Genomic DNA, 12,833 nt, shown 5'->3' on the forward strand with positions numbered 1-12,833 from the left:
TTACGTTTTTTCAGACGGCTTGTCATAACGTTTTAAGCATATTTCCCCGTTTTGTAGCATTTTCGTTGCGTTTCACTTGATTGTAAAATGTGTGACGTTCATTTTTTGTCAATATTCAGTGCTTTATCCTTCATAGAAAAATGTAAAATTCCATAGTTTTTTTCAGGCGGTTTGTCATAACGTTTTAAGCATATTTCACCGTTTTGTAGCATTGGTGTTGCGTTTCACTTGATTGTAAAATGTATGACCTTCATTTTTTGTCAATATTTTGTCAATAGTCAGTGTTTTATCCTTCATAGAAAAATGTAAAATTCCATAGTTTTTTTCAGGTGGTTTGTCATAACGTTTAAAGCATATTTCACCGTTTTGTAGCATTTTTGTTGCGTTTCACTTGATTGTAAAATGTGTGACGTTCATATTTTGTCAATATTCAGTGTTTTATCCTTCACAAAAAAATGTAAAAATCCATTAAGTTTTTTCAGGTGGTTTGTCATAACGTTTAAAGCATATTTCACCATTTTGTAGCATTTTTTGTTGCGTTTCACTTGATTGTAAAATGCGTGACGTTCATATTTTGTCAATATTCAGTGTTTTATCTTCCATAGAAAAATGTAAAATTCCATTATGTTTTTTCAGGCGGCCTGTCATAACGTTTCAAGCATTCAATTGGACATTATTTTGAGGCTTTGTATAAGTGTTTAGACAACATTTTTTCTCTAAATGTGGCCCTCCGAGTCAAAATAGGTGCCTAGACCTGCCTTGAAATCTACCTTTCAACGCACGCTCGCTTTTAAAAGGATACGTTGCTGCCCGAGTATGGCGAGATGTCGGCCATGTCTTGGAGGTCGCCGCACTCGGACTTGATGAGCGAGAGGGAAAGGGCCTCGGCGGTGCTGCCCGGGTGCGCCGGCGAGCAGGAGCGATGGTGGTGGCCCAGGTGGTGCCCGGATGCCATCTTGGTCCTCAGGCTGGTGGTCTCCCGGGAAAGGTCCATGGAGTCCGGCGAGGAACGCTCCTTGCCCAGGTAGCCGCCGGCGGGCGGGCCCAGGGGACTCTGGAAAGGGTAGCCCATGAGAGGCAGGGGGAACGGGTGTCGGAAGGATGGGGGGCTGAAGCCCATCGAGGCGGAGAGTGAAGAGGGGTGGAGAGACGGGTGGTGGTGACCTCCGTGGGCGCCCACGGCGGAGGACTGGTGATGGTGCTCGCTGGGCGTCTTCCTCACCACTAAGGGCAGCGCCTCGGTTTGGTCGTTGGCGGCACCTGGAAGGCCGGGGATGCCGGTGAAGGAGTCTAGCGGGTTAGGAATGATGACGTCGCCGAAGCACTGCAGCCTCTGGTTGGTGGTGTGGAAGTTGGGGTTGTCCCCGTTGACCACAGTGGAGAAGCGTTCAGGTGGTAAAGAAAGCGGGGGGAAAGCCTGCTGGGGCGTGGGGCGTGGGGGCTTGGCAAACACCTTCACCACAGTGTCCACCACCTGTGTCATCGCAGAGTTAAGCTCCTGCTTCAGCGTTTCCGCCAGCTGCTTGCCTTCCCCGTGCACGGGGGCGCCCGGGCCGGCCTGCCCTTTGCTCCGGCCGATTCCGTCTCGCCTCGGCTTCTCTCTTTCCCCCAGCAGGGCCTGCTCTTGAAGCAGCGCCCGAGCCCGATCCAGGAAGTGGCCCGGGTCCAGGTCAGACATCTCGTTGTCAGACCGCGGGTCGTCCCCGCCCCGCTCGTCCCCGCCGTTGTCGGACCTCACCGGGCTGTCCTCGGACAGGTTCCCCATGTCGTTGTGCAGGTCGTTGTGTTCGGAGTCGTCCGTGGAATCGTAGATCTGAAAGAACTTCTCCTGGAGCTGGCGCAGCTGTTTCTGCATGTCCTCCAGCTGCAGCTTCAGTTGTCGCCGCTCCTCCTGCTTTTGCTCCTTCCTTTGACACACCAGCTGGGTGAAGCTCTGCTGCTGCTGCTGGGGCAGACGCTGCTTGCGCTTGTTCTCCCGACTGCTGCTGCTGCTGCTGCCGCACACCTCGCCCGCCCGAGGGGGGCTGCCGGGGGCCTGCGGAAGGGCGGGCACTCCAGATCCATCTCCCGGTCCATGTCGTGGTCGCGCTCGTGGCGAGAGGGACGCCGGCGGCACCACGCTCGGGGAGTGGCTCATGCCGCGGATGATGTTCTCCACGCGGGCTCGCTTGGCGCGCAGGTGCTCGTCGTTCAGGCGCTCCAGGTCAAAGGCCCCCAGGCCGGGGGGCCGCCGAAAGGGGACAAACATTCCTGAGGGGTGCTTTCTTGGGATGAATTGCTGCAGGCGTCTTCTTGGTGCGCATCGGAGCTCGTGGTGGAGAGCCCCGATCCGGGGAAGCAGGTCTCAACCCTCTCACCTCGATCTCGATCCCCTCTTTCCGGCCCGCCGCCGTTTTTAGCGAGGTTGTTCTTCAGCAGCTGGGAGATGATGGTCGTGCCAGGGAAGGGCATCATGGCGTCCTCGTACGAGTTGGCCCGCTTCAGCAGCTTCCGCAGCACGTTGGACTTGGACTCGCCGTCGCCGGCCGAGCCCACGCCGGGCCCCCCGTGCGGCTGCACCACGGAGCACTCCATGGAGTCGGCGTCCGACCCGTGGTGAGAGTGGGCGCTCAGAGAGTTCATGCACTGAAAATGGCTGCTTTGGCGCGGGCGATGTTATCGGTGGCGGCTGTCGCTGCGGCCGAGACGGCGCTGCCCACGGTCCTCTTCACGCCGATGTCCACACGTCTTCGCTTGGTCTGTCTGTTCAGGAGGGAGTCGCTGTCATGGTCCGGCATCACGGGCTGCTGCTATTGGGCCATCTCCCGCAAAAGCAGTCCGTCTCTGGGATCAAAGCCTGCGCAGGGGGGGGGGGGGGTCAAACAAATGAAGAGTGAGGGACGATACCTCAAATCAGGAGACGCTGCATGCAGTAAAGTACACACTGATAGCCACCAGGTGTGTAAATGGGTTATACTTGTGTAGCGCTTAGACGCTACAGTGGGGCAAATAAGTATTTAGTCAGTCACCGATTGTGCAAGTTCTCCCACTTCAAATGATGACAGAGGTCTGTAATTTTCATCATAGGTACACTTCAACTGTGAGAGACAGAATGGGAAAAAAAATCTAGGAATTTTAAAGAATTTATTTGTAAATGATGGTGGAAAATAAGTATTTGGTGAACCATTCAAATCTCTCACTGATGGAAGGAGGTTTTGGCTCCAAATCTCATTCTTTCCTTAACACGGATCAATCGTCCTGTCCCCCTTAGCAGAAAAACAGCCCCGAAGCATGATGTTTCCACCCCCATGCTTCACAGTAGGTATGGTGTTCTTGGGATGCAACTCAGTATTCTTCTTCCTCCAAACACCACCAGTTGAGTTTATACCAAAAAGCTCTATTTTGGTTTCATCTGACCACATGACATTCTCCCAATCCTCTGCTGTATCATCCATGTATCCTTTTTGGTATAAACTCAACTGGTGGTGTTTGGAGGAAGAAGAATACTGAGTTGCATCCCAAGAACACCACACCTACTGTGAAGCATGGAGGTGGAAACATCATGCTTTGGGGCTGTTTTTCTGCTAAGGGGACAGGACGATTGATCCGTGTTAAGGAAAGAATGAATGGGGCCATGTATCGTGAGATTTGGAGCCAAAACCTCCTTCCATCAGTGAGAGATTTGAATGGTTGACCAAATACTTATTTTCCACCATCATTTACAAATAAATTATCTAAAATTCCTAGATTTTTCTTTCACATTCTGTCTCTCACAGTTGAAGTGTACCTATGATGAAAATTACAGACCTCTGTCATCATTTGAAGTGGGAGAACTTGCACAATCGCTGGCTGACTAAATACTTTTATGCCCAACTTAATTTCCACATTCACCCATTCACACACACATTCGCAAGTGCCTAACCCAGGGGTAGGGAACCTATGGCTCTCGAGCCAGATGTGGCTCTTTTGATGACTGCATCTGGCTCTCGGATAAATCTTAGCTGACATTGCTTAACACCAGAGGTGGGTAGAGTAGCCAGAAATTGTACTCAAGTAAGAGTACTGTTACTTTATATCAGGGGTCACCAACCTTTTTGAAACCAAGAGCTGCTTCTTGGGTACTGATTAATGCGAAGGGCTACCAGTTTGATACACACTTCAATAAATTGCCAGAAATAGCCGATTTGCTCAATTTACCTTTAATAAATAAATCTATACATATAAAAAAATGGGTATTTCTGTCTGTCATTCCATCGTACATTTTGTTTCCTTTTAAGGAGGGTTTTTTGTGGAGAATAAACGATGAAAAAAACACTTAATCGAACGGTTTAAGAGATGACAAAACAGGAAAAAAAAAGAAAATTTAATTTTCACACATAGTTTATCTTCAATTTCGACTCTTTAAAATTCAAAATTCAACCGAAAAAAATTAAGACAAAAAACTAGCTAATTCGAATCTTTTTGAAAATTTTTTAAAAATATTGTATGGAACATCATTAGTAATTTTTCCTGATTAAGATTAATTTTAGAATTTTGATGACATGTTTTAAATAGGTTAAAATCCAATCTGCACTTTGTTAGAATATATAACAAATTGGACCAAGCTATATTTCTAACAAAGACAAGATATTATTTCTTCTAGATTTTCCGTAACAAAAATTTTAAAAGAATTTCAAAAGACTTTGAAATAAGATTTCAATTTGATTCTACAGATTTTCTAGATTTACCAGAATAATGTTTTTGAATTTTAATCATAATAAGTTTGAAGAAATATTTCACAAATATTCTTCGTCAAAAAAACAGAAGCTAAAATGAAGAATTGAATTAAAATGTATTTATTATTCATTATAATAAAAAAACATTTACTTGCACATTGATTTAAATTGTCAGGAAAGAAGAGGAAGGAATTTAAAAGGTAAAAAGGTATATGTGTTTAAAAATCCTAAAATCATTTTTAAGGTTGTATTTTTTCTCTAAAATTGTCTTTCTGAAAGTTATAAGAAGCAAAGTGAAAAAATAAATGAATTTATTTAAACAAGTGAAGACCAAGTCTTTCAAATATTTTCTTGGATTTTCAAATTCTATTTGAGTTTTGTGTCTCTTAGAATTAAAAATGTGGAGCAAAGCGAGACCAGCTTGCTAGTAAATAACTACAATTAAAAAAATAGAGGCAGCTCACTGGTAAGTGCTGCTACTTGAGCTATTTTTAGAACAGGCCAGCGGGTGACTCATCTGGTCCTTACAGGCGACCTGGTGCCCGCGGGCACCGTGTTGGTGACCCCTCCTTTAGAGATGTATTACTCAAGTAAAAGTAAGGAGTAGTCACCCAAATATTTACTTGAGTAAAATTATGTTGTGAAAAAACTACTCGAGTACTGAGTAACTGATGAGTAACCTGTTCGTTTAACGATGACGGCAACAAGTAATGCACAAAAACATAAAAATAGCAATGAACAAATTCAGAGCCAGGAATATCTCTTAAGCAACTAAAACAATAATATATATTAAACAATATATATTTAGTTTTACACTGTATTGAAAAACTTTGAAAGTGAATTTTACCTTTGCAACCTCATGATACTATTGGCTAAGTTTTATATTCATAAATGTACGTTTCTCAATTACCGACCTGTTTTTTGTGCCTTTAAAAATTTTTTAGAACTCTACATTAAAACACTCTACCTCTAACAACCAAAAAGCTGTAAAAACGTGACGCCGTCTTTGCTCCACAGTAAGTCTTTGCTGTCGTCCAGCATTTTGTTTTTTGTTTACTCAGCAGCCAATTCAGTTTTAGTTTCATTCTGCATTGCCTTCCCTAAGCCTCAATGCCTTTTCTTAGGGGCACTCACCTTTTGTTTATTTTTGGTTCAAGCTTTAGATACCTTTTGACCTGCACGCTGCCTCCCGCTGTTTACGACATCTACAAAGCAATTAGCTCGTGGCTGCCACCTACTGATATGGAAGAGTATTACCGACACTCCAAAACAACACATCATTTACAGATTATTATTACTGGCTTGCAAAAAATATTTGTGAAATTAGCTCACCTCTTACGGCACACCAGACTGTATCTCACGCCGCGGCACAGTGGTTGAAAAACACTGTTCTAATGTGTGGCAACTTGGGACAAGGATACTCTGACTCGGAGTCTGAAAGTACCATGACTTCCTTCGCTTATTATTTTAGCCGTTTTATGCATTTAGATGACTAACATTTTTTTTTTTAATCGTTTTTGCAATTTTGGGCAGAAACAGCTCAATTATGTTATGTTCTTAAAATTGCCCAACTCTGATTTTAAGACATATTGCCCAATCCCTACTCCGAAATTGTTGATGGTGCTAACCTGCTGGCTATATTTTACACCTTAAGATTGAAGATCTGATGATTTCTGCCTTCCTAAAGAGGAAAGTTCATCGTCAGCGGGAAGACACTTTGTTTATTTTATATATATATATTTTTTTTGGTATTCTATTTTAGTTACTTTGAATTTACAACCCCCTGACGCTGTTTTGTACTGTTTTTGTACTTACTTTATTATTATTTTCAACTGTTTGTAAATGGTGAAATTTATAAATAAAGGTTTATAAATAAATTTAAAAAAGTGTGCAGTTAATCATGTAACCGCCTGGCTCTGTTTGATTGGTGAAACGGAGTCAAACGTCACCAGTGACTGCACTTGATTGGTGAAACGCAGGCATGTGATAGATCCTACTTTGAAGGTCTGTCTGACAAACCAGAACAAAAGTTTGCATAAATAGATCGATAAAAATCAGTAGCCAGTTGAATGACGGTAAATGGAGCGGAGTAAAAGTAGCCTTTCTTCTCTATAAATATACTCAAGTAAAAGTAAAAGTATGTTGCATTAAAACTACTCTGAGAAGTACAATTTATCCCAAAAGTTACTCAAGTAGATGTAACGGAGTAAATTGCAGGCTCTGCTTAACACGATTAGTAATGAATAATTTCGCTAGTATAAACAGTTTTGATTGATTGAAACTTGTATTAGTAGATTGCACAGTACAGTACATATTCTGTACAATTGACCACTAAATGGTAACACCCCAATAAGTTTTTCAACTTGTTTAAGTCGGCTCCACGTTAATCAATTCATGGTACGTGTTAAAAACAACGCTGAAAATACAAAACGTTCTCATGCATTTTAATCCGTTTTCTACCCCACCAGTTCAAGAAGTGGCATTAAGAAGTATTCTATTTATTATTGGTTAGCTTCAGAATAACAATGTTATCAAAAAGAATAATTGTATTTATTTATTTATTATTTACTGCTTTAAATGTAACTTAGATAATGGGTTTCACTATGTAAAGCGCTTTGAGTCACTAGAGAAAAAGCGCTTTATAAATATCATTCACGTCACTTCATTTTTTTTTAGCCTTTATTTAACCAGGTAAAATCCCATTGAGATCAAAGATCTCTTCTCCAACAGTAAACAACACACATTTACAACATTAAAACTAGCTCATATGACACATGTGCACACAGACCAGGTGAACTGCAATCCTTTCACAGAAGCTTTAAAATCATTTAATGTAACGAGGGTTTGAAGTTGAATATTCGATTGTAGGTTATTCCAAGCCTTCGGTGCTGAAAACCTTAAATGCTTTCTTGCCCAGTTCAGTTCTTACTTTGGGGATGACAAATTGAAGAACATTCATTGAATAAGAGGCTTATTATACTCCAAAAATGTCGGTGTTACTTAAAAACGCACGCATTTAGTTGTATTCGGTGTTAAAAAAATATCATTTGGCTCTCACGTTTGAAAATATTTGGCTTTCATGGCTCTCTCAGACAAAAAGGTTCCCGGCCCTTGCCCTAACCCTAATCAGGAGCAAGGGTGAAGTGTCTCGCTCAAGGACACAACGGACGTGACGGAGTTGGTAGAAGGTGGGGGATTGAACCAAGAACCCTCAGGTCGCTGGCACGGCCAACCTCCCGAAACGCGCCACATCGCCCACTTAGCCCGATTTGATAGTGAAAGACAGCAATGACGGTAGCTTATGGGGGAATGGGAATTAGGCCTTCGCGTCGACATTCCGGGGCAAAGTCCTACATTTTATCCTGTCCCCTGTTCCGCGGCGCGTGACACTGAACCAGTTCCCACGCAACACAAAGCAGCATAAAATTATGATAATGACTTAAGTACTTGTCCTCATTTCCATGTTTGTGTGTGCGCCGTGTCGGCCGACATAGGCGATATTTATTGGACCGTATTAAAAGAGACAAGGGGTTAAAGATTCCAGCTTCCTTTTGAACATTATTTGGTGCCTTCCACAGACTATTCTTTAATGTCCTGCATGAATCAATAAGGCCACAATGAAGAGAAAAGCAAAACAATAAAAAATAGGACGATTGATTTTGGTCGCCAGCCTTTTTGGGTTTTGTTTCATTTGGCTTTTCATCTGGCAAGGACACTTAATTCTGCTCAGATGAATAGGTCGCACGGGTCAAACTGCAGCAAGAAGCCAGTTACTGACAACTTGCAACTTGTAAAGCACTTTCCTCGACCAAAAACGCACTTCGAGTTTACCAAAATAAAAGCACCAAAGCAATATGATTAATGCCTAACGTGGACTATTTAACCGTTTTTTTTAATTTATTATTTTATGCTCAAATGAATAGGTCGCACGGGTCAAACTGCAGCTAGAAGGAGTAGCTGACAACTTGCAACTTGTAAAGCACTTTCCTCACCCAAACACGCACTTCAAGTTTACCAAAATAAAAGCACCAAAGCAATATGATTAATGCCTAACGTGGACTATTTCAACCGTTTTTTTACTTTATTATTTTGTGCTGAAATGAATAGGTCGCACGGGTCAAACTGCAGCTAGAAGCGAGTTACTGACAACCTGCAACTTGTAAAGCACTTTCCTCACTCAAACACGCACTTCAAGTTTACCAAAATAAAAGCACCAAAGCAATATGATTAATGCCTAACGTGGACTATTTCAACCGTTTTTTAAATTTATTTTTTTTATGCTGAAATGAATAGGTTTCACCGGTCAAACCGCAGCAAGAAGCGAGTTACTGACAACTTGCAACTTGTAAAGCACTTTCCTCACCCAAACACGCGCTTCAATTTTACCAAAATAAAAGCACCAAAGCATTATGATTAATGCCTAACGTGGACTATTTTAACCGTTTTTTTAATTTATTATTTTGTGCTCAAATGAATAAGTCGCACGGGTCAAACTGCAGCTAGAAGGAGTAGCTGACAACTTGTAAAGCCCTTTCCTCACCCAAACACGCACTTCAAGTTTACCAAAATAAAAGCACCAAAGCAATATGATTAATGCCTAACGTGGACTATTTCAACCGTTTTTTAAATTTATTATTTTATGCTCAAATGAATAAGTCGCACGGGTCAAACTGCAGCTAGAAAGAGTAGCTGACAACTTGTAAAGCCCTTTCCTCACCCAAACACGCACTTCAAGTTTACCAAAATAAAAGCACCAAAGCAATATGATTAATGCCTAACGTGGACTATTTCAACCGTTTTTTAAATGTATTATTTTGTGCTGAAATGAATAGGTCGCACGGGTCAAACTGCAGCAAGAAGCGAGTTACTGACAACTTGCAACTTGTAAAGCACTTTCCTCACCCAAACACGCACTTCAAGTTTACCATAATAAAAGCACCAAAGCAATAAGATATGTTGATTAATGCCTAATTTATTTTTTTTTCTGCTCAAATGAATAGGTCTCACGGGTCAAACCGCAGCAAGAAGCGAGTTACTGACAACACAACTTGCAACTTATAAAGCACTTTCCTCACCCAAACACGCACTTCAAGTTTACCAAAATAAAAGCACCAAAGCAATAAGATATGTTGATTAATGCCTAACGTGGACTATTTTAACCGTTTTTTTTATTTTTATTTTTATTTTCTGCTCAAATGAATAGGTCTCAAGGGTCAAACTGCAGCAAGAAGCGCCCTTAAAGCGCTCTTGCTTATATATATATAAAAAAATGTAGCTGAATGACATTTTTAAATGACAGAAAAAAAATCTATTTAACTAAATAGAAACAATACATTTTTTTAGGGGTTTCTTGTATTAGTGCATTTTACTTTTTATTTTTATTCTTATTGTAATATTTTTCTGTTTTGTTTCTGTTTATACCCCCATTATTTACTTTTTAAATTGATCTCAACTCTGTACACTGCTGCCGGAATTTTAATTTTCCTGAATGAATCGATAAAGTACTATCTATCTATCTGTTTAGTACACTCACATTATTTTGAATTGACTTGGATTCCACTTAAAAAAACATACTTTTAACCTAACATGAACGATGCACAACATTTCAAGAAAGAAGTTGTGTCTCTGACAAAAAAAAAGCGCACATTAAATACGATATTCACAGACGGGAGAAAGAGGTTAAGTGACGCGACCCCCCTCCCTTCCCTTATTGAAAAAAATAGAGTACTTTTGCAAAGTAAAGCTTTGGATTTTTAGTCCCAGCATGCACTTCTATGACATTAGTATTAAACAGCTCAGACAGGAGATATAGAGAAGCTTCTCTGAAGGAGACACACACACACAAAAAAAAAAACAAAAAAAAACTTGATCACCACCAGGAGCTTTTAAACAATGAGCTGGAAATAGTCACCCTGCACTACTTGCACCTGTCTTTTGGGACCTAGCACCTGTCTCTGTGTGCACACACACACACACACACTCTCACTCTCTCACACACACACAGGCGTCAAACTTTCTATAACAAAAAAAGCTTCAGATTAGTGAAGATGGCATTTTTGCCCAAATAAATCAAACTTTTTTTTTTTTTTGGCGAAACACGCACTTCAACTTTACCAAAATAAAAGCACCAAAGCGATATGTTGATTAATACCTAACACGGACTATTTTAACCTTGTTAACGTTCGTTTTATTTATTTATTTAATTTTTTAAAAGTATTTTTCTGACCGCACACGCAGAGGGGAGGAATATCGCTGACTTACCCCGCAGTTGATGCTGATGGCGAGAAGAAGAAGAAGGACGACGAGGTGATCCACTTTTAAATTATTTAAAAAAAAAAAAAAAAAAAGAAAGAAGAAGAATAGATCGCCGTATTGGATAAATCTGGATTTATAAAAAAAAAACAAAAAAACCCCTGGAAGATGCGATTTTTTTTTCTTTTCTTTTTTACGCACCGGCTGTCTTCATCCACCGCCAAGCGGGACGCACAAAGAGCGAGAGAGCTCCGGAGGACGTGAGCGAGGGAGAGAAAGAGCGAGAGAGGGAGGGAGAGAGGGAGGGAGAGAGAGAGAGGGAGAAGAGCGATGGATACAGTGGCGCGCTCCTCTCCGGCCGCGACAAGAGACCCCACTTGAAGACGCGGCTGAAGGAAGCAGGAAGACGCCGGCGTGATGTAACCGTGGCGGCGCACCAATAAGAGCGGCGCCCCCACCCACCTCCACCCCCCCACCTCCACCCCCACGCCTTCCAGCCTGCAGGACATCCACGCACTGAACTTGAGCCGCGGGACCACAGTGGGACCCCCCCGCCCCCCCTTTTCCTCACACCCCCGCCCTACAGAAAAAAAAAAAAGAATACAAACCATTCTTCCGTCACAGTAAGAAACATGCACTTTTAATTTTTTTTAATAAATATTGATTTAACACTCATTTTTATTTCGATGCTTTTGTGTTCGTTCGTGTTTAAATTAAGCTTAAAAATGTGGAATTATCTCCGATCCATTTTATTCAAAGAAGAAATTAACGCGTCATCCGAAGCCGTGAACGCACCATATTTCAGTTATTTGTTGTTTCAAACATTAAAGCATAAATATTAAATGTATAATTTATCAACAGGTGGAATTCCTATTCGTGATATTCCATTTAAAATTAATTATAACATAATTTTATAACGGATTAAGGTATTTCGAGAGGAAGAACATGGTTTTGTTTCCCTCAAGCGTTTTTTTTTTATTATTTAGATAAAATAAAAATATTGCCAAATCAGCAAGCAAACTTATTTTTCCTCCCTGGCTCGGTTCCTAAAAAACCGGCCTGCGTCATTCCCGGGTTCTTCCCATCCTCTCCCTCGGGTGCACTTTTTGGAACAAAACGAATAATTAAAGCCGGGTTTTTTTGTTATGTGAAAAAAAAAAAAAAAAAGCTGGTGTTTCTAACTCGACCTACAGGTGGATTTATTTTAAAAAGTTATTACGGGCCGCGGCTGATGAAATGTGAATTGAAGGGACTGACATATTTATTAGAAATTGGCCCAACAGTATAAAAAAAAAGAAAAAAAAAAAAAGAGGGCAGGCCGGGGAAACAATATTGCTCCCAAAGGTATAGCTTGCCATTTTATTCCATAATTCATATCATTACATTATTCGATCCTGGCTTTTTTTATGCGTAACATTATTGACGTTATTTGTCAATTTTTATCCTCTGGACTATTGTATTAAATACGGGATGGTGCGCGCGCATGTGTGTGTGTGCGCGCTTAAAAGATGTTTTGTTCCGCAGAGGTCTTTGGGTCCCGGAATGAAAAGGTTCGGGGAGGATGATGAGGACGAAGAGTAGGCGTCTGAGTCCTTATTGGACGACGTGGCCACCACTTCATTTTTTTATTTTTTTTAAACACCACAAAAATCCTACACTTCAGCCCCGCAACGTGGAATCTACAATCCAACACAGAATTAACAAACTAAATATTACAAACTACAAAAATAATAATATATTTTATGAGACTGGCAATAAAAAATGAGCACTTTAACACGGGTGTTACAATAAAATAAGTGACAATTTGCGCACAATGTTATTTCTTGGCAGTGGGAGCTGGCAGCGTGGACGTGGGCCTCCGTGACCCACATCCAGTGTTTTTTTGTT

General features: G+C 41.4%; 1 protein-coding gene across 1 annotated transcript in view; it reads right to left on the reverse strand.

The window, feature by feature from the left end:
• The window catches only part of LOC133542058 (prospero homeobox protein 1-like), a 139,521-nt gene extending 128,121 nt beyond the window's left edge, over window positions 1-11,400 (reverse strand). The window contains 6 exon segments of the mRNA XM_061885875.1: window positions 803-2,043; window positions 2,046-2,103; window positions 2,105-2,229; window positions 2,232-2,624; window positions 2,627-2,836; window positions 10,956-11,400. Of these exon segments, the coding sequence (XP_061741859.1) occupies window positions 803-2,043; window positions 2,046-2,103; window positions 2,105-2,229; window positions 2,232-2,624; window positions 2,627-2,777 (1,968 nt within the window). The 5' untranslated portion in view covers window positions 2,778-2,836; window positions 10,956-11,400.
• Between the last annotated feature and the right edge of the window lie 1,433 nt (window positions 11,401-12,833).

This window comes from Nerophis ophidion, linkage group LG24, assembly GCF_033978795.1.
Source record: "Nerophis ophidion isolate RoL-2023_Sa linkage group LG24, RoL_Noph_v1.0, whole genome shotgun sequence".
Classification (NCBI taxonomy): domain Eukaryota; kingdom Metazoa; phylum Chordata; class Actinopteri; order Syngnathiformes; family Syngnathidae; genus Nerophis; species Nerophis ophidion.